At 43.6% G+C, this 22,835-nt stretch overlaps 1 protein-coding gene across 1 annotated transcript; it reads right to left on the bottom strand.

The window, feature by feature from the left end:
- Window positions 1-22,651, bottom strand: LOC311274594 (uncharacterized protein). The gene is made up of 17 exons (XM_084382399.1): window positions 22,075-22,651; window positions 21,034-21,168; window positions 19,998-20,099; window positions 19,076-19,186; window positions 17,355-17,458; window positions 15,675-16,260; window positions 13,820-13,890; window positions 13,303-13,432; window positions 10,827-10,933; window positions 10,586-10,696; window positions 9,149-9,292; window positions 8,716-8,766; window positions 8,551-8,593; window positions 6,648-8,363; window positions 6,351-6,558; window positions 3,378-3,446; window positions 1-2,643 (listed from the first exon to the last, which is right to left on the bottom strand). Exons 1-17 carry the CDS (start codon window positions 22,375-22,377, stop codon window positions 2,597-2,599), a joined length of 4,038 nt encoding a protein of 1,345 aa, XP_084238525.1. The 5' UTR covers window positions 22,378-22,651; the 3' UTR covers window positions 1-2,596.
- Between the last annotated feature and the right edge of the window lie 184 nt (window positions 22,652-22,835).

A 22,835-nucleotide genomic window follows, 5' to 3' on the forward strand; every position in this document is an offset into this window, starting at 1 on the left:
TGAAAACCACCTGTTTTGTTTAATTTCATAATTGACACACAAAAATAACCTACAAAAGACCAAATTAAGTAACCAGTTAACCACGAAATGTCATTTTGATCCTCCCCCACCCCCAAAGAAAGCACAATTTAGAAGATGTCACCCACTGCTCCAGTCACATGACTTCACAATGACATCCTGAACAACCACACGTTTACACTCATGGGTTTACATTTTGGGGGAAAATGTCTGAATAGTCAAACACTCACATACACACACTGACCAGCAGCACCCCTTCTAAAACATGGAGCTACAGATCAGTCTTTGGCGCCGTTCTCGGTGCCGCCGGTCAGTCAGACACACATGGAGGAGGGCTGGGAACTGTTCGGGGGAGGACAGCCAGAGACTCAGGAAGAACGTTTTTGTTAACGGAGGTATTCAGCAGAGGGAAGGTTTCTCTACAGGTGTGTTCAGACAGACGGGCGAACTCTAGCCTCGTGTCATTTTGACTGTTTGTGTTTATTCGCCACAAAAAGCCAATATATTGACTCTACAGATGTTAGTTGTAAACAAGCTAGCTACGGACATAAAGACTGTTTCTGTGTGTTTGTGCTCAGCTCAGCCTCTGAACTCACCAGAAACAGTTTATGTTATGCACTTCCTGCTGGTCTCTTTCTACAGGTCACTTTTCTGCTTTGTCTCCTCAGGTTTTCATTACGATTATGAAGTGGATTCATAAGGCTATGGTCACACATGCAAGAAATAAGAGAAGGCTGGAGCAAATTTGCATCTTCTCTTTGTGTCGAGTTGGACTTTGGTTATCTTTGATGCAAATTTTGCCTCGGCAAGCTGACGGAAAAAACGGCAGTTATTCTGACAAGCGTCATTCCTAGATGGTTATCCTGACATCCAACTGTATTGGACAGGGCCCTTAACGTCCTGTAGGGAGGGTTTTTTTAAATCTTGTTCACACAAATTATGGAACTTGTTCCCACATGTTTTTTTTATTCTGTAAAGTAATTAAATTTGACCTTTAGGGGAATTTAGGGGCTCTGTCGGAGGCTTTTACCCACCAAAAAAACCAGCTTAAAATCGCCTATTACATCGTGTTATGTATTAAAAGCAGTTCATAAAAGCAGTAACAACAGTGTATAAGTCTTATTGAATTGGTTAAATTAACTGTATTGGTGTTATTGGCTTTGATTCGAGTGGAAGATATAGGGCTGTGTCAGAACTGGCCGATAACTGACATCTGAGTGCAAAGGTTTTGTTTTTTTTTGTTCACTCTGCTGCTCGTAATCACGCTCATCTTGCACCCACCCTTGCGCAAACTTGCGTCTGATCGTCTTTCCACCAACTTCATAGACTTCTAAAAATTCGCTTTTCGTTCTGTCTGAACACACAGCAGAAAGAAAAGGAGTCTCGTGTGACAGAATAACATCATCTACAAACATTCACAACTCCAGAAATGCACTGACAAGTTGAGTAGAGGTTGATAGCCAAGCGACGACTTGCACTTTTGCATTGAGCGTTTTACAGTCCTGCATAGATCTTTTTCATACTTTTTCAATATAAACTAAGGCGTTGTGTTATATTAAGTTGGTTTGAGTCAATAAGCAGATAAAGTAAATAAAATCTTAACTCACAAATAAAAAAAAAAAAACACAATTCAAGTAGGCTACAATCTTGACGTTTCTCCCCTCTCTCACAGGCGGCTCCTCTCTCCTGAAGAGGAGCCCGAAACTTTTTCAATTCAAGTCTTTTTTCCAGAGAAAGGTCCAGTGTGATTAAACAGCACCAAGAACACACTGAGCAAGAGAGGGGCATCACACTTACACTCGCTCATTATTGTGAAAAGGGGATCCACGTCCTTATCCATTCATACAGAAGAATCTGGAAATTAACAGTATATTGTGTTTCTTTTATGTACATACACACATTCAAATCAACCTCACCGCGCTCTCTCTCTCTCTCTCTCTCACGCACACACACATCATAATGTGTTTTTGTCCCTGTGTAAAATACAAATAATTTATCAATATTAATTTAAGCTACTACTTAACAGTCATTTGTGGGAGCAGAGGTGACCAACAATAAAATTTCTACGGACACGACGATTCCCACATCTGAGACAAAAGACAGAAAAATAAAAATTCATTACTCAGTCTGTTTTTCTTTTTTTTTTTCTTTTTCCTTTTTGTACTGCAAGAAACAAGAGTCCTGTTATTCCACATGAGCTTAAATACAAATTATATTACGTAGCGTACCACTACTCTCATCTGTACCACCACCTCGCTCACACTCATTCCACAGTGATCAAGGTCGGTCATATGTAAACATGTTGACAAAAATAAAAAGAAGCAGAACAAAAAATAAGTTTTCTCATCATTCACTCCGTCTTGCTCTCATACCCGGTTCATTAGAAAATACAGTTAAATTAATTCATCATTGCCACTTGTAGCGAGGATTGAACTGATTCTCCTTTAGGTCCGTTTTTTTTAAAAGAGGCAGTGGAGCCCCGCCCCCTCATACCACATCACTCTGTCAGTCAATCAAAGTGAAGATTCCTATTGGTGGATGTGTCCAGGAGGCTGTGATGTCACCTCGCTGTTATTGGTCAGTGTGTTTTCCTCTTCATGTCTCCACCCTGGCTTTGGTTCGCATCTGAGTGGAGAGGAGGAGAGCCATTTTTAACAACTTTCAGACAACCAGCAGCCTGTTTCAACCTCCGACACTCTTTGTGGAGTAAAGATGGCCGTCATTATCTAACATCTGAATGTGTCCAGTGTCAATGAAAGGCTTTAATATAAACAGCAGATGAAAATATTTAGATACAATTATAATATTCATCACTGGTGCAACAGACACTGGAAACACCATCAAACATGAGCTGTGCTCGTCTCTCTCGGTTTAGACGTTCAGATGGTTCTTTGACCCGAGTGCCATGAATAATCCAGCTGAGGCTGGGCTGCGAGTACACAAAGCTACTTAGATTTATGTTTGACAGACGTTCAACCCTCATTTCCCCAAGATATCAGCTGTCAAATGTTTATCATTTTTCATAATTTAGACACTCAAATCACACACTGCAGTTTCATGTGCTAATTAGACTGCTGCTCTCATATCAAAGAACCATCTGCACAAGTGAATCCTCACCGTCTATCCTGCAAACTAATGAAAAAAAAAACCAACTTCAGTAGCTTTAACACATGCGTCTTCTGCGCTACAACTACAGAGGTCAAACCAGAGGCATGCCAAACAGCAAATATACTGAAGCAAGCAGAAAGTTAGAGAGCAAACAACACCGCAGCTGAGCAGAGGACGACAGGTCAATTTGATACAGACAGATGGAGAGAGAGCGAGAGCGAGAGGGAGAGAGGAGGAGGAATGCAGATTACCTGAGAAAGCAAGCTGCAAGTGAGGAGGTAGGGCGGCCTGCGACCCTGACTGGAGACTCTTATACAGATCTGAGGAGAGATGGAGGCAAGATGAGCAACAACAAATAAAAGGCTTATATGGAAAAGATGATGCAGAGTTAGATGTGGGAGGGGGGGGGGCATGTTAAAATGGGAGACCAGTAACAAAAGGGAGGACAGGATCAAAGTGAAGTGGCAGCGAGTACAACAGGTGGAGATGACAGAGACCGTCACAAAAGATGGAGAGGACAAAGGAGGGAGACGGTGGTTCATAAAAAGAAATAATAAAACATGGGGTGAGAGGGTCACGACGAGAGATGTGGAGAACAGCAGACACAATGGAGGTACTGCTGGTAGACTTCAGGAGCAGCGCACAAACGCGCTCGCCGAGTGAATTGGCTTCACATTCAAACTATTTGAAGTGTTCATTTGCACAAGAGAGATATCTCTGTTTGTATTAATATTACAAAATCATGAGCACATCGATGGAACTGGTGTTGGGTTATTTAAGAATGGCATTTAACTTTTCCTATTGATCTAGTCGTAGCTTATGAATCTGACAAATGTTGCGATTGGATTTAAATAGCATTTTATATTAATTGAATTCAAGCTAATGCTTTTCCCCCCAAACCATTTCATTTCATCATTTTAATTTATAAATTAATTTAGACAGTTAGTAAAGCCTGCTGAGCTCCAGCATTGTAAATCTGCAGGCTATAGTCGTTTTCACAGAATTGATGATTTGCTTCTTAATATTCAGTAAACTTTTTTTTACAGATTGTTGTAATATCAAATTGCAAGGTTGATGTTAAAATCATAACTTTTTCAGGCTCACCTTCACAAGTATATTTTAACCAGTATAATCAATAATTAAACAAGTAAATTAATGAGACAAATCACTGAACTAAAACGGTACAAAAGTAAATTCTATTAAATTTACATAAGTTTCTTTTGAAAATGACAAAAACTTCATTAAATGAAATAAAAACCAGTTGGATGGAAGGATGGTATGTCAAATCTCATCAAAAGACCAAAGCCAACGACGAACAGACGATGAACTCATCCTCCTAAGAAGTATTTTGTGTGTATAAAAAAGCCTGATATACAGTTGCAATCAAAATTATTCAACCCCCACAACAAATTAGGTTTATTGGCAAAATGTACAAACTAGCAGCTGTTTGCAATAAACAAATCAAACAAGAACAATTTAAATAGCTCAGCACAACTAATATTATAAGTCGTTTCTCCAAATTCAGCACAAAATGCCACTTTTAATTAACTACTGCAGTCTCAAAATTATTCAACCCCTTCATGACAAGCATCTTTAGTACTTAGTAGAGCACCCGTTTGCTGTTATGACCTGCTGCAAACATGATGCACAGCCAGACACCAGCTTCTGGCAGCGTTCCTGAGGAATCTTAGCCCATTCCGCATGGGCAAGTCAGGCAACTGTAATGGCCACTCTAGTATCTTCCAGGACTTCTTCTGAAACCAAGCCTTGGTGGACTTGGGATCATTGTCCTGTTGGAAGGTCCAATGACGCCCAAGCTTCAGCTTCCTCACAGACGGCATGACATTTTCTCCCAGGATTTCCTGATACTTGATTGAATCCATCTTGCCCTCCACACGCTGCAGGTTTCCAGTGCCAGAGGAAGCGAAGCAGCCCCAGAGTATCACTGAGCCACCGCCATGCTTCACTGTAGGCAGGGTGTTCTTTTCAGCGTATGCTTCATTCTTCCTCCTCCAGACATACTGCTGATCCATAGGCCCGGAGCCCTTCAGTGTTTAGTGTGCGCCTTACTGTGGAAACTGAAACCTCAGTGGCTGCTGCCACCAACTCTTCCTGCAGGTCTTTTGCAGTCAGTCGAGGGTTTTTGACCACCTGCCTCCTCAGGACTCTGGTGGCAGCCGTTGATAGCTTCCTCTTTCTGCCACGTCCAGGTAGTGCAGCCACTGTTCCTTTAACCTTAAACTTGAGAACTATGCTTCCAACTGTATCTCTAGGAACATTCAGTGCCTTTGCTTTCTTTTTGTATCCTTTTCCTTGTTTGTGCAAGGCAATGATGTCTTCTCTGAATGTTTTGGACAATTCTCTTGACTCAGCCATATTTCTAACATGCAATGAAACGTCACCGTCAACAGTCCAGGTATTTGAGGTGTTCTATCTCAAGCACACCTGATGCAAGTAACGAAGCCCTTGATTGGTTGCATCAGGTGTGCTTGAGACCACACCTGATTTGCAAATGAGTGCTCTTATGAGGAATTCTATTCAGGAGGTTGAATATTTTTGAGACTGCAGTAGTCACTGAAAGTAGGATTTAGTGTTAAATTTGGATAAAATCCTTGTAATATTAGTTTTATTTAACTATTTAAACTGTTCTTGTGTAATTTGTTTATTGCAAACACCTGAAACATTTAAAATGTTGCCAATAAACCTTAAATGCAACGGGGGTTGAATAATTTTGATTGCAACTGTTTATTATTCCCATCGTGGACACTGTCATTTATTCAGAGCTGATCTCACATAAACTGTCCTGCTGCTGGAAATAACTCACTTGTGCACCGAGTGTTTTAATCCACAGCTTAAAATAGTTCCCAACAAATGCACTCGCCCTCCTGCTTGAGTAACACTTGCTTAAAACTACAGTGCCTGGCTGTTTTAGGACATTACTTTAGCCTATTTAAAAAGATTGTAACTATATATTCCAGAAGTACTGAGAGACCGACTTACACACTTGTTGGTTTTGGTCTTTTTATGGAATGTATAGACCGTAAAAAAAAAAAAACTATAGCTAATACTAAATACCAAATACTAATACTATACCAACACTATACTTAAAAAAAAAAAAAGAGTCTGTTCTCTGTTTCTTAATGTTGCTGTAAGTGTTATGTAAAAGGGTCGAACACAAGCGTTTCCCCCTGAATTATTTTGTCTTTGGTTGTGTGCCCACTCACCCATTAGGTCGCTCTGTGCTAGAGGGTATCCTGAGTTGGAGCTGGGAGCTGAGCCCATGCCAGCAGCCCCTGGGGCTCCGGGAGGGCTGAAATTGAGCAACGGGGGGAACTGGAAGGGCAGCGAGACGGGCACCAGGCCTCCCAACATGCCAAAGCCCAGAGGCAGAGTGGAGGGGCTGCCCAGGAGGGAAGTGCCTGCTGTTGATACCTGAAGAAACAATGAAAACAAAAAGGTACTTAGAACAGTGACTCCATTGTCCAAGCTCCATGTAAAACATGCTGTTCCCAGAGACTGACCTGTGAGAGGTGTGATGTTGTGGACGACGTGGCCAGAGTTCCTGAAGGCACCCAACCATTTCCTGCCTTTAAGCTCTGGTTAGCCCCGCCCACCATCCTCTGCCGCTGCCCATGATTGGCTGAGACAGAAGTTGCTGAAGACGAGGGAGTCTTGTCTGGGTGACTGACAGCTAATACCACCCCCTTATTGTTGGTGGAGTTGTTGATTATGCTACTGTTGCTAGTGGTGGACTGAGTTTTCTGGCTTCCTGCGAAGCTGCAGCCGCCCTGCGTCTGCTTCAGCTGCCCACCACCCTGCGTCTGCTTCAGCAGCCCACAACCCTGCGCCTGCTTCAGCAGCCCACCACCCTGCGCCTGCTTCAGCAGCCCACCACCCTGCACCTGCTTCAGCAGCCCACCACCCTGCACCTGCTTCAGCAGCCCACCACCCTGCGCCTGCTTTAGCAGCCCACCACCCTGCGCCTGCTTCACCTGCCCAGCGCCCTGCGTTTGCTTCACCTGCCCAGCACCCGCTATGCTGAAGGGGGGTCGGAAAGTTTTGGCGGTTTTGGGGGAGTACTGGTGCTGCTGGCTGGGGGTCATCTGATGGGAGAGTGGGTGTGAGGGCGAGGATGACGGGGAAGGGGAGGAGGAGGGGGGTGGGGTGGGCGCCGGAGGACGAGGGGTGAGTTTGATGATGGGGGAGGAGTTGCTGCTGTGGGAGGACTTGGTGAGGGTGGCCTGCATGGGTGTGATGAAGTTGGGCTGGTGGTGGTGGTGTGTGTGCGATTTACTTTGAGAGGAGTGTGAGGTATGGGAGGTGGGGGATGGCGACGAGGCCGCCGGGGAGGGAGAGCAGAAAGACTGCAGGACAGAGTGGGTGGTGGAGATGGAGCGGGACTGTGAGGAGGGCGAGGAAGAAGGTGGAGCGCTGCTGCTCACGGTGTTCTCGTTTCCGCTGACTTTGGCACTGCTCTTGACCAGTCCTTGAGGGGCCCCCATAGTTCCCAGCAACCCCGCCGGACTAACAAAGCCCTTCTGATGGGGGGGCAGAAGAGGGGAAGCCGTGGGAGGAGGCCGCTGCTTTGGAGGCGAAGGGGAGGGGTGAGGATGCATCTTGCCACTCCCGCCAATCACCGAGCCAATCACCGAGGTTGGCCTGTGATTGGGTGATGCCATAGTAACAAGTCTCTGAGTCTGGGTTTGTCCCATGGTGCCGGATCCTTTGATCGAGCCGTAGGGACCATTTGCAGTCCTGGAGGCCAGCGACAGGCCTGCCGCCTGCACACGAGCCATGGAGGCGACACTGAGAGACGAGGAAGAGGAGGTAGGAGAGGAGGTCGGTAGCGTTGTCGTCGTCAAGTTCCCAGCGGTCTCCACCTTAGACAGGGAATGTTGCTGCGTCGTGGATGCGACTGAGGCAGAGAGCTGAGAGGCTGAGGGGTAGTGAGGGGCGACGGGGGGAGGAGAGGAAGTGGGCATTTGCAGGGGAGGAGGCGACAAGGGGCTGTCTGAGGGGCCCAGGCCCTTGGATGCATTGCTGAGGAGGGCCAGAGCGTGGGAGATGGAGTCCAGAGAGGGAGCAGTCAGATCCTCGTCCAGGGAGTCGGACAGACAGATGGGCTCCGAGGGCGAAGAGGAGATGGGCAGGCGGTTGGAGGTCAGAACGGAAGTTGAGGTGGACAGAGAAGGGGTGGAGGTCATAGTGAGAGGTGGTTTGTGGATCCAAAGACCCTCCTAAAAAACAGAGGACACATGGTCAACGTCAGCAACCTGAGACAACTGTACACTCTCAGAGGCAGAGAGAACCAGGCTCATATTTTAACTTCCACTTCACTTCAACTAAAATTCAAACACTTTCAACTGTACTGTAAAACAAAAAAAAGTTATTTTTAGTAACTATAAAGATCTGAGCTGTCCTCACCTTGGCTTTGGCCTTGGGCCCAGGCACCATTCTCCTCTTGACTCTGTTTGGAAACACGGCAGCAAATATTCAGCCTTTCCTATTTATATTTTTACATTCAAAGCCCAGTCTCCAATAAATCCACGTGTAGTTACTGAGGAAACATGAGATAAAGTAAATACTTACAGGTTTCCAGTGAGGTGACCGTGAACAGAAATACTCTCCTTCAACAAAATCCTGCGCAGAGGAAACACAGTGTGAATGACAGAGGACAAGAGCGGCCGGATGAATTAGTGTCTGGTGACTTAAAGAAATTACTTGAGAAATTTAACCAGAGGTACCAGTCATCCTGACAGTGATGTCATAGAGGTAAAGATTGTTCAGTTAGAACCTGCCTGACACAAAAGGCTCGTCACACACACCTTTATTGTTTCTAACCCAGTTCTAGTTTTAAGGTCAACTCCATTGTTCTCACCCTGGAGGATTTTCAGTAATTGTGTCATCACCATGAGGGAATTTGTAAAAAAGGGCTGCTATACATAAAGGCTACATTTCACAAGAGCACAAACACACAGAGAAACACAAAGACACACACACACACACACACACACACACAGACCTGGCCTGCATCCAGCCCTTGGGCCATAGTGGTTTGACCTCGTTCTCTAAGAAGGCCTTGAGGTAGTCCTCCACAGACAGAGAGCACTGGTTCTCCATCTCGTAGCAGCTCAGCTTCACTCGCACGAGGCTGCACAGCAGGTTCCTGCACAAACACAAATATCCAACTCAGCACAAATCATCCAATATTAAAATCTAAATTCAGCTGCAGGTATTGAGCACATAATGACCGAGGAGACTGTTATTCTTCAGCGAGTCAGAGGTAATAATGACTGTGGAAAATAAAAATGTGGAAGCTGTTAGGAGAATAAATGATGATTGAAAAGAAGCTGCGGGCCGGTCACAAGGTTTTTCTCATTTCATTGGGAAACTAATTCTTTACTCGGGGTTTCCACATTCATGTAGGTGTAAATTCTCTCTCCGAGCTTCAAAGTGTGTTTACAGGTTTTGTTGAGTACTTCTGCGCATGTGAAAGGGGTGTATAAAAACACTTTTATGGCTCCAGAGGGAGCTGTGTGAAATCTGATGAATTACCTCAAGTGATGTCACTTGAGTAGGTTGGGTCTGACGACTACAAGTTTAAATATAAGAGAGATGAGAAAGACATGAGATTACCAGAGCTCTGTAGCTTGCTCCTCGTCTCTGCTGGAGCCGAGCAACTCGAGGCTACATCAGCCAATACTAGCGTAATGCTGCATTCACATGCTCCTTGGATGGTACCACTCCCTGAGCTGGGAAGTCGTTCTCACAACAAGTTGGAATGTGGGAGCAACGTGGTCTCCAAAATGTATTGGTTTTGTAATTGATCACTAATCCAGGATACTCCACGTGGACAGCAACTAACGGTTACAACCTAAAATCCCATATTACATATGAGCCAAAACTAGATATGCAATACATGATGTGATAAAAGTTTCTTAACATTAACCCAATGTTTACTTTCGTCTGCCATGTTTCAGCGTCACATGACGTCAACTCAGGTGCCATAATTTTTCCAACTTAATGAGCTGTTATTCCAACTGCAACGTGAATTTTCAAGTTCATGAAATTAATGCACATTAGCACATCCAACTGTTGGGGGTTGAGTTGCATTTAAAAGGATTTAAAAAGAGGATAGCTCCGGCTCTGCTGCATTCATTTTTAACACATTTTTTAAATGTCCATTGTTGAGTGTTAAATTAATGGAGTCCTCTTTTAAAAAGGTCCTGTTCGGGACTACATTGCAATTTTTTGCCAAAAATCACACAGGACCGATTTTTATGCTTAAAGTTTCAAGCAGCTGAGAAATATTCATGACTTGATCGCCTCATTTTTCTCCATCACAGCAACTCTAAACAATCTTTAAAGCCTGTGTAAGCTCTGTTTACTGGATTAGACATCAAGTCAGGATGCAAAGTCAAACATCACAAACACAGTGCGTCATCCTGCCAGCTGTTACCTGAGTTTGTCATCCCAGACAAACTTCTTCCGTGGGCCCATCACCCTTTTCCCAGGCTTTTCCTCATCTTCTTCCTCTGAGCCGTTCCTGTCGCCCTCTTCTGACTGCTGCCTGCAGGACACACGCACACACAGTCAGTGACATATAAACAGACATGCACACATTCACAAACATCAAACTATATAAGTAATTTTAGTTTGAGTTCATCAGCTTCTGGCACACAAAAGAAGGATTTACTTACTTTGCAACCTTGGCCATGCAGTCCATGTTGTATCTGGCTATCTGCTCTGGCATCACACTACACACTGCCAGCTTCAGCTTCAAAAGTGGCGTCCTTAGTCGATCGTCCTGAGAGAGAACACAGAGGTGGGTGTGTTAAGGACAGAGGAAGACAGATGTAGGGAAAACAACAAGAATGAAAGGTGGAGTAGAGTTTTTGTGAGGGAGGAAATTGAAATCAGAATGCGGAGAGTGGAAAACAACGGAAGCATAGAAACAGAGAAGAAAAAGAAGGGAAGGAAGAAATGGACAAAGCAAAGTTAGAAAGGAGAGAGGAAAAAAGAGAACAAGCAGAGGTAGCAAGAGGAAAACTCAAGAAGTAGCAAGTGGGGGGCTATGTTGATGTATTTTGTCAACATTGCTACTTTAATGGTCCATGACAAATGACATTTGGAAGCCCGTTTTCTTTGGCAGTCCTCGCTGCACTAGTCAGCCTCCACATTAACAACTGAGGCAGTGAAGATGGCTGCGGATTAAAAGCTGTATGAGAAGGCACAAATAATGTGGAGGAACAAGAGGATCAGTTTCGGGGTTAGACAACAGAGGCCGAACGAGTCAGCTCGAGTGCTCAGAAATATGCAAATCAGAAAACAGAGTATGAAGAAAAACATTTGTTATGAAAAACTCGACGGTACAGTGGATACCTTTAAACAGTGATCGCATCAATCGCGTTCAAATGGACCACTACAAGCTGATGTTAATAACAACCAAGTATTTTTCCTTCATTTCTCCTGCAGATTACCATCTCATTGAAATTTCTATATTTCATTAATATAAAGTATTTTTTACTGAATTGTATTGACTGTTCAAAATACAGTACAACTCACCCTACGCTTACTCAAGAGGGCATTAAGCAGCCGACATTATCAATCCACTTGACGAGAGGGGCTGTAACCACAGGTGCTTCTGCACGCACATTTGTTTTCTGTCGCAGCCTGAGGAACAACAGGTTTCGCTGCTGCATCTTGCTGGCTCGTTTTCGGCAGTTTGTCATAAGCTTCGAGGAGAAACATTTTTCATTGAGAGAAAACTCTTTTCCTGTCTTGATTTCAATGTGCACGCAGCGCCATCCCTCAGGTGACCAGCTGGATGCAGACAGGTTACCGCGAGGAAGTAAAAAAATAAATCAAGACATAAAAATTGCATTTCCGTTGTTTTAATTTTCTTGCCACACATGTTATCATGTATGAAAACACCCAAAATGAATGCTTTGAGCAGACTTTTTCATAACTATAAGCAAATCATTTAAAGAACATGTGTGTAGGAATGGAGAAGCAAATTCCCGCCCATTCTGGTGTGTCCCATGGGACTTTATTTAGGGGAAAAAAAACTGTACAGTAGCTAATGGGGAGAGGTACAATTGTGATCCTATTTGAACTGTGCCATGAGTTACACACATGATGTTTGTCAATTTAAAAGACAGTTTGAAATAATCATCATAACATAACAAAAAACGCTCAGTGAACTGTATTATCTCCTTCATAGTATGTCACCAACATCACCAAGGCCATCACCTTGGCAGGGAAAAAGTATGAAAAAAAGGTGAAAATCGCAACAAGTCTAGCTATATAGACAACTGCAGTTGTGTGAAAGGAGAGTTAGTCAGTTCTGTGAGCTGCTAATATACGGGACCGACTCTACAATGGTTCAGTTTCGGGTTTTGGTGACGGTCAAACAAGACGACTTCATGTGGATGTGCAGTCTTTATAATTACGGATTTTTTACAGTCTGAAACCTGATTAAGTTTCTCAAGTTGAAAAATTGTCTTTAAGATTGAAAACCTTATTTGTGGAATTCATGGCACAATTCAACACAGATCAAAATAGTATTTGTCTCAGGCCATTCACTATTATACATAATAATCATCATTACACATCTGATATAAGGTCCCATGGTGGTCCACTGCAAGGGGCCCGACTTCAACTCTCTGGGATCCTTAACCTTGATTATTGTACCCGTGATCACTTTTAGTGATTTCTATTGTATTATGGTGTCAACGACGAGCACGAGTGTGCGAGGGCAAAGAAGCCACAAGGGACTGGCGTGATGCAATAAACAGGAAGTAGTAGGAAAAAAAAAGAAATCTAAATTGTTGTCATTGTTTTCAAGTCAAGCAATGACGTCCGTGAGACACTGTCTGTTATCCCTCATTGCACAATTATCTCGTCTCACCCCTCTCTACGATAGCAGCTATAAACACTTTCACCTGCAGATGTGGTGTGACGCACTTGATACAATCTAGTTAACTGAAGCACACTAAACCACCCTGAGGGTCCGTCATTGTTGCGATTGCAATTTCAGACGGTCAATGAGAGACATATTTCACAGAAAATCATTGTAATGACCATAAAGATCCAAAAAAGCCGCAGTGGGACCGATGTTGTCAAATCAGATTCTAGATGGATTTAACATTTCCTCCACAGATAAGCCTCACTCACCTGGATGTTGAGACTGAGCTTTTTCAAGCGTTTGAGGAGGGCTTCTTTGTTGCAGGGCACAAATGCCTCCATGTGCGAGTAGATTTCTGAACGCACCTCAGGAGGCTGCTCCTGGACCTGCAGCTCGATACTGAGAGGAGGAAGAAAAAGTGTGAGAAACACAAAGAGATCAAACAACAAAAGGGGAGGGAGAGGTATGGAGGTGGAAGCAGAAAGGGAGACAAAGATGGCGGGGTAGAAGAGAGAGATGGGAGATTGAAGTAATAGATGTGGAAGAATAAAGACTAGCTAAACAGAATAAGAGGAGTGGAGGAAGATAAAGTTCAAGTGTGGAAATGAGAAGCATTTAATTAACACAGACAATGAGAGACAGAGAGAGAAGAAAACACTTGAAGACAGCAGCAGAGGTATCGAGGGAAATCTGCTGAAACTGAGTGAGAAGGACTGAAAGAGAGCAGAGGAGGTGGAGAGCTAGCTGGGTTGTGGCTGACGGTGATTTAAAAGCTGTCCTACTCACTCCAGGAGAATGTTATTCATGTCCAGGGTGAAAAATTTCTTCCTGCCTTCTTGATCAAACTGCCGTGAGGCCTGTGGGAGAAAAGGTTGAGTCAGCATGCCAGCTCCATACAGTACAAATACATATACATATATCTGTGACGCTGAACCTCTGAGGGCTTCAGCTGACAGAAACACATTTCCTTATTTCTCCTGGACTAACCTTCACCTGAGTCTAAATTTAACCATACGTGTCTGTGGATTCTTTTACAGTAAATGGGTTTGGTTTCTGAATGCCCTCAATCAAACTCCGGTGCACACTAAACACCAGGTCTTCCAGGCGGACTGTGGTTTAACACCAACAACGAAATTCCACCAAAGGATTTTGTTCCTGTAGATATGTGATTTTAGCATGAATTCAAAAGTCACAACTGTCAAAACGACTGTTACTTTTACTGTTAAATAACACTGTAACAGATCTCCTAATCTGTGTAGCCACATGTCCATGCAACATCATGTTGTAACTATGATGGCAACACACATGTGCATCAGCAAGTCATCTAGGGCTGCAATGAAATAAAACATTTTATTATCAACCAATTTGCCGTTTTGCCGGTTTTACGATTTATCGGTTGATTTTTTAGTCAACAAAATGTCTCATCGCAACTTCCCAGAGACCAAAGTCACACGTCAAATTTCTTCTTTTGTCCAACCAACAGCCCCAAACCCAAAGGCTCTTCATTTACTGTTATAACTGACAAAGAAAAGCAGCAAGTTCTCACATCCAAGAGACTTGAACGAGCAAATATTTGACATTTTTTCTAGAATAATGACTTCAACAATTAATTGATTATCAAAATAGTTGGCTGTTAATTTCGATAGATTAATCGACAGAGCGCTGCAGCTCTGAAGTGCGTAAACGCGTTACAACAGCATGCGGTGTGTTTGTGTCCTGTTCCATATTTTGTCAGTTTTTCAATAAAAAGTGAGAGAAACACACAGTAACTATCCTCCTGTGATATTAAGGTACGAAATGCTTTGCTCGTTAATGAAATACAAGGTCCAGCTACAGTCTCAGCTAATAGCGTTCATAAATAACAATTTATTTGCAAGCTTGTGAGACCAGCAGGTGAGAAAAATAAACACAGAAGAGGCAGAGAGGTGCTGCATGATCTGCTGTCTGTTATTTGAATTTGGTTTCCCTAATAATGCTGGATGACCATCAAAAAACGATTTAATACTAAGACCAACTGTTGCTCTGTACGACTTTGTAAAAAGTCACTTTGAACATGAAATGAACCAGAACTAAAAGGTAACAATGTGCAGTGTTGTCCTTGGCTCAAACCAAATGAACCAAACTAAAAGGTCAAGAGACCGAAGTGACACTTCCTTTAATGAATTCAAGAAAATATTTATATTACTTATATAATGCGTTATCTTTAGAAGCACCAAAAACAATCTGACATTTCCATTATTTATTTATCTGCCTCCCTCCTCCTCACTCTTCTCTTCTTCACCTCTATATCCATCACTTGCATCATCCCTCTCTCTGCCTCGCTTTACATTTTTACCCACATCTAGAAAAACATTCCTTTGCTTCAAATTGACTCTGTGGCGCCGAGATACAAGAGCAACAAAAAAATAAGGCTGCGACGCCAACCCTGCTGTTTTAGTTATATAAAGCCCCCTCAGGGTTCAGCCTGAAGCCGTGTTTCTCCAATCCTTTAGAAAAGACTATTGTTGTTGTTGTTGCACTAAACAAAAACAACAAACACTTCCTGCCACTTCCTGAGCTGGATTGGCATTTGTGTTTAACTACAGTAAAGAGGCTTCGCAGGTAATTGCATCCACCCACAGACTGGCGACAGCTGACTCACCGCCCGCAGGTCCTCGATGCGTTTGATAAGAGGAGCAGGCAGTCCATCAGGCAACGGGGGCGGAGAAAACAGTCCACTGGAAGACCCCAGACCTCGCCCCTGGCCGCCACCACCTCCTCCTCCTGCTGCTGCCGCCGCCGCTGCTGCTGCTGCTTTATGAGCTGGAACACCGACTCCCAGGATGCCGTTCTCCCTGGCCGCCGCCATGGCGTGCTGCTGGTCAGTGTCCAACAAGCTGAAGTCCAGGTCGCCTAGGAGATCCTGCAGCTCCTTCTCATTGGCCGAGCCCAGCAGTGACATCACGGCAGGGTCCGAGGTGAGGTCAGCCAGCGAGAGGTCGTTGCTGGCTGTGTTGCCCTGCGGGTGGGTGGAGTTGGAGGCTAACACGTGGTTTGTTGAGTTGGCAGAGTGGGGCTTGTTCGCCACAGCTCCTGCCAGGCTGGGGTGAGCCATATTCGGATTCCTCTTCTTCATCTCCTCCTTCTCCCGGGTGAAGCGGCGGAGCATTGCTGCCAGGTACAGCGAGTCCTTCATCAGCTTCTTCCTCTTCTTCTTCTCTGGCCGGTGGAGGTTGAGAGCCGTCACTCTGTTGGAGGGAAACATAGCAATGACTTGTTTGTAGCAAAATGCTGACAATACATCTACACACTCTGACACAGTAGGTGGTGGTATGCACCTTTGAATTTGGTTTGTGATCCACCAATAAAGACAGAGGAGAAGGAGGAGAAAAATAAAGAGAAAGACAGAAAAAAAAGAAGAATTAGATGAACAACAAGAAGATCTTAGCCTCTCTTACCCACAGGTGTGCATAAACTACAAGTTATGAACTAAAAAATAAATAAACTATTAACTACCAATTATCTTACTGATGTCACCCATCAGAAGTGGGTAAAAAAAATCGACTGTTTCTTCTACTGGCAAAAATGACCAAAAACAAGCATCACAATAAACAAAGACAATTTCAGAGGGACAGAAAAGTGAGTAGGTGGAGGTAATAAGTGCAACATGAAAACTAAATGCGACCCATGAAACAAATTTTCACGGCAAACTGAGGCATCGACACAGGCTGACAAAGACGACTCTGAAACGTGGGATGAGTGAGGAACTGCAGGGATTCTGAGGCATTAACCTGCAGTCTGCTCTGAAGGATCTGACACACACATGCCCATATATAACAGCATCTGTTTCATAATGGCACAATGGCAATAGCTGCGGCTATTTTTGGAAGTTGCCTTCCAAATAGCAGCGTGAGTATTGGGCCAATCTGAGCGTAGATAATGGAGCGATTTCTGGAAGGTGGCTGGCTTGTCACAGCAGCTAAGAGCAAGTCACAGTCAGCATCCGCGCCTCATGATAGATGTATGAGACGATCCGCACAAAAGCACAGGAGTGTATAATGTCACACACAGGGTGGTGGGGGATTATTAGCGCGGTCAGGAGTGGACAAATGCGTCATCACATATTCATAGAGGACAACAGATCCATGGGTGTCCAAAAGGTCAACTTATCACACACAGGTGGAGAACTTGTCCATTTACATAACGGTGTCCGTCTGTGTGTTTTTGATATTTTAAACTGACATTTTTTGTCTGTAATGATTCTTTTGATCAAGTGCTTTTTTAAAAGCTTAGGTTTCAGGAGGAAATAAACACAGACATATTACACTGCAGAGATACTCACCCTTGTTTCGGTACTCTGTTCTTTTTTGGGTTCTTCTCCTCCAGATTGTTCACGTCCTTCTTTTTCCTCTTCTTAATCACCTGCTCCTTGTTGTCATTCGGCGTCTGAAACAAGAGCACATACGCTCCTTAACTCAAATGAGCAGATGACGACAGTGCACAGTGGCAAACGATCAATTCTGTCTGAGGAACACACACAGAGTGTGTGTGTGTGTGTGTCCTTCAGAGATTTCTCCTGATGTGCTGAAAGATAACGTCTACATCACGTCTCAGTGAAACCAGTGAAAATCAAGCTCCTGTTGGGAGGACATTCATACTCCTTGTCAGGACTGTTGACATCCTGCTGTGTCACACGGTGCAATAACCATGTGTCACGCAAAATGTTAGTAACCACATTATCTAAATGAGAATGCGTCACACAACTCCTCTCCAGCAAACCATGTTTTATTTACTGTGGAATAAAGCACGGTTTGGCAGTGAAGCTCACACTTCTCCAAGTTAGCCATCAAACCATGTAATTTCTATGACACAGTACACTTTCCTAGACCGCTATTTGTCCACAGGGTCAAAGGTGTTGTTTTGACTCATCGAATTTGGCACAGGGAAGTATTTTTATTTTTTTTTGGGTAGTGCATTTTAAAATAAAATGGACGTGCCATCAGCACTGTGAGGGGCCCTTTGGCACAGCTGTGATTGGAACTAAATACTAACGTCAGTACTCACATGGTCTCAGCCACAATGCTAGAAAGCTGAAGTTTAGCGGGTGTATCGTTTACCATATCACCATTTTAGTTTAGCATGTTAGCATGCTAAAAGCATAGGCAGGAAAAGTCAGGGGATTACCAAATCATTGGGATTTATCCTCTGAGGAACATGAATATCCAACTTCTTTCATGAATTATGGGCGTTACTTTGGCGTGTCCAGTCACTGAATTGAAACCAGCATATTCCATTGGTTGGTGCGGCATATCATTCATTCATGAAGATCTAGGTTAGATACTTTATGTGTAAATACTGCTAACATCATTATTATTGCTTACCCCATGTAGCTAACGCTTCTACAGCCTTTAAAGTGCTGTGGGGTCAATTATTATGATTTACGTTAGTTGCGACGAGCACTGAAAGTATCACCCATAATATCCATAGTCTCCCCAGTTACTTCCCTAGGAAACTAGTGGATATTTACAAAATTGTGTGCCAATCTGTCCAAAAGTTGTCGGCTGAAGTGGTGGACCCACCGACCAACCGACAGACATTGCCGCAAAAGAGTCATGCAACTAGCGTGGCCGACAATGTATCTCTTAACATATTCCGGTAATGTGCTTCAGATAATTGGAACAGGTCACCATTAGAATATCAAAATAATAACCTCATACCTCCAGAGCGTTTGGTAAACCAAAAAGTTTTGACTTCGTGATTGTAATGGTATTTCTAAACATGTTTATTGTGTCGGCTTGTTAGTGTAGGATGTTGCCAAGTCACCTGAAATCCTGCGTCTTTGCTAGTTTTACACCAAGAATAAGAATTAAAATAGGTCATCAGACTTGTATGTCATTTCACGGACTTTCTCTAAATGTCAGATAAACAACCCAAATTTAAATAACAAAACATTAATTTCCCAATGTTGATAATATGAGTTTAGAAAATAATTTAAAAAAAAGAAAGCAAAAACAATAAATACATTCTTTAAGTTCAGTTACGTATATGTTGAGGTGGCCTTACCTTGTCTCCCTCCCCCTCCGATTCAGAGGCTGCTCTGAACTGCAGCGTGCCTGTGTTGATGTAAAATCCCCCCAGCTTTGTGGTCAAAGACGCAGGCACCAGCTCATCATACTGAGAGAAATAATAGAAGACAGTTTGTTTTGTAAGATCACAGGAATTTGGAAAACAATAAATCCTCTTGCATAACAAAAAGCGGATGTCCAAACATATTGAGTGACTTATAATGTTTTTTTGGTAACATTTCCAAAAGAAGTCGGTGCTCTTCGGTCGGTCAGTGAAAATGGATGACTTGTTGTGCGCCAAAATAAATAAAATCACTAAAAAGAATCACAGTCCCTCCACCTCCAGGCCACAGATGAAACATTTTTCCATCTCAGCGCATTTCAAAACAGAAAAGAAGGGGTCAAGGGGCGCTGCAAATGTGTGAGTGCAGCTAGGACAGCTATCAAAACAACACAACAATTAATAATAATTATCAGCTGTTACAGTCAGACAGAGTGAGACGCTCTGAATACTGAGCAACAAACACTGTCAAACAAAAACAATGACACATCCCTGTGTGGACACAAGGAGCACATACATATTCATGAGTCATGAGGATGATTTTACAGCATAGTAGAAGGGACAAGCGTCTATCTTTAGAAGCACCACTGAATGTACTGTATTGAAACATCGAGCCAGGTAATAAATATTTAACCACAGAGGAATAACGTCTACCTCGACACGACAAGAGAGCAGCAGTTCAAGAATGTGACGAGGAACGGCAAATTAATCACAAGAATACTTAAGAAGAAAAGAGACCGCTGTGCAACGTTACTCTAAAGACTGAAGAGAGACATCTGACCAAATGAAAGTGACATCCTGGAAAACAGACACATCAGTGAAAAATCACGTCCTCATTAATAAAGCGAGGGGTACTCACAGCTTCTGAGTTGTCAATAAAGGGGTCCGTCTCGTCGTAGCCAAAACCTATATCGATCAAATCTTGCATTCGGTCCTTCCTCTTCTTCTTCCCAGTGTTACCCTGAAAAAAAGAAGAAGAGAGAAAACAGTTTAGGTTGTGATTCACATCAACAGTCCTCACATTTTTTTTGGGATCCTAAAATGGCCCCTTTCAGAGTGAGGACTGACAAAATGTCCTCATTTTCCTCATGTTGCTGATAGACAACTAGAGCCTGACTGATAAATGGACTGTGCTGATATATCAGTCAACATCGGCATCTCACAGATGTGTTGTTTCTGGCTGATAAGTGGAAAGGAACTGGACTACGGAAATGTTTGTGGTGATACACACACATTTCTTTCCATTAAAAAGTTTGTCCACCAGAGAGCACTGACTAGTTTATTTTTTAGATGTAAAACGTCCTCACTACCCATCCCGGTCATGTTTCCTTAAAAGACAAACAAATAATAAAAATTCTCATTCAACAATATAAGCCTCAAAAATCCAATATCAAATGAGTGAAAGAAACCATCAATAAGTGACTTAAAATATCTTGTACTACATGTATAATCTACTCAGTTACTCCCAAGGTCTTTCCTCTTTTTCCTTGTTCAGGAGTTCAGTTGTCTTGTCTGAACTGAAGTTGAGGGAGTCACCTGCTGTACAAACTAAGTCTCACAGGCAAATTTGAGACTTTAGACTAAATAAATTAAATTACGTGACTTAAACAAGTTAACTAACTCAAACAAACCCAGTAGTTTTACTAATATTAATTAACACACCAGCCTATATTTCATTGCAGATTGATGTATATGTTGGTCAAAATGTAACAAGAAATCAGAAATCTCTTAGAAACAGAGAAAACACTGAAAAGTTTATATTCTACGGACTCGAAAATATCAATATTGGTATCGGCTTCAAAAATACAGCGTCAGTCAGGCTATAATTGTAACATGATCAGAATAGAAGCACTTTTAAATTCAACAAACAAATAAATCAATTAATAAATACTCACATATTTATTTTCAAACTTTTTTGCCAGGGCCTCGACCTGGAGCCGCTCTCTCTCGTCATCGTTGAAGGGGTTAGCGGGATTGGGGGGAATGGGGGGATTGGGGGCTGGAGTCACACTTGGAGGTTTATTCTTTGACTGGAAGCAAACAGGTAAAAATGTAATATTAAAGATTATGAACAGGGACGATCAAATGTCAGAATTAGGGCTATTTCAGTCTGCTGTCTTGTACTGACTCACTGTTGAGAAAGAAAAAACTAAAAAAGTTAAATATTGACATATCAATCACAAAAGTTTATTATTTATCAAAAATCACTCCAAAAAAATACACATGCAAAAAAACAACAACAACATAATGTTGGCATGAACACATTTAGATCCAAACAAGAAATATTTAATTATCTTGAGGTTTGAAAACTTTTACCCCCACTCACGTAAATCACCAATAAAACAAAAAAAGTGTGTTGAATGAAAACGAGGCGAGCCTGTGTGTGCGTTTGATCCCTCAGCTCTGACATTTGCCTCGCTCCCATGCTACATCCTGGTACTTCCATCAGCAATGCTCTCTCATCTATCTATCACCCGCAGCCAGAGGGCCAAACTGCATGTGGCATTTCCAAGTGCTGTAATGGCTGTGTGACTGGGCTGTTGCTGGGCAAGTCTGAGTGAACAGGACACAGGTAGCAGCGCAAGATAAGCCTCATCTCTACATGTGCAGAAAGACGAGGTTGGGGAGAAAAAAAAAAGAAAAAAAAAAAAAAAGCTACGATCTTGTTACAGAGCGCAGCTGAAGTTGTAAAACACGCAGAGTGGACGGACCGGGGCTGCGTGGCCACAAACACCGCTGCTGTCTTTTGTGTTGAGTCGCACTAATGGTCAGTTTCAGCCACGCTAGTCCAGCGGAAGGACAAGGTGCACTCACCCCCCCCGCCCCGATTCACTTAGCAAAGACAAGTCCTCGCAAACACTTCCAAGAGCGATAAAATGAACTCCCGCTCCAGTCTCACTCGGCCTGGTACTGTTAGTTAAACTGGGGGACCCTACCTGGAGGTTTTGGACGAGTTCGCCGTAATTAAACTCGACCGAGGAGCGGTCGTCAGGCTCGGAGAGGGACAGGTTGAGCCGCACCGTCGCCCTCTTCTCGGCTCCAGCCTTTTCCCTGTCGCCGGTTTCGTCGAGAGGCTCGCTGCTGGCAGCACCCCCTGCCCCGGTCGCTGCCTCGACCTCCCCGGCTCTACCGAAGTTGAAATCGGCCTCATCCTCCAGCCGGCGTTTCCTAGACTCCGCGGCTGCTCCAGCTGCGAAGGCCGAGAGGGTGACAAATTGCACTTTTCTCGGTTCGGCCATTTGGATGAGCTGCCTGCCTGTCTGAACCTCGCTCCGGACAGACAGCGACAGCGAGGAGAAGAGCTACTTCGCGAAACTACTCCAAATTGGTGGCTTGAAGAAGGTTTCGCGGAGCTCCGACGGCTGCTCGGTGCCTAGACGGATGTCAGGGCCTCCTCCGCACCATACGAATTGAACTCCAGGGGATGCGACGGTCGGGGAAAAGTTGTTTTTTCGGCAGCTACTTGCATCCTCAATTTGCTATGGGACCGAGACATTCACAGGAGCCATCTTGGGTTTCGGGAGTAAATAAAATATCAGAAGAGAGGGGTCGCTGCGCATGCGCGTACGCACAGAACGGAAGCACCGTGACAAAGGGGGGGTCATCACGTCCAATCACCGCGTGCCCCGATCCTAAACCCGCCTCTGTCACAACAGGCGATAATAACAACACTATCAGTACTATAATGACCTTTATA

This window comes from Pagrus pagrus (assembly GCF_965226575.1).
Source record: "Pagrus pagrus genome assembly, chromosome: 2".
NCBI lineage: Eukaryota > Metazoa > Chordata > Actinopteri > Spariformes > Sparidae > Pagrus > Pagrus pagrus.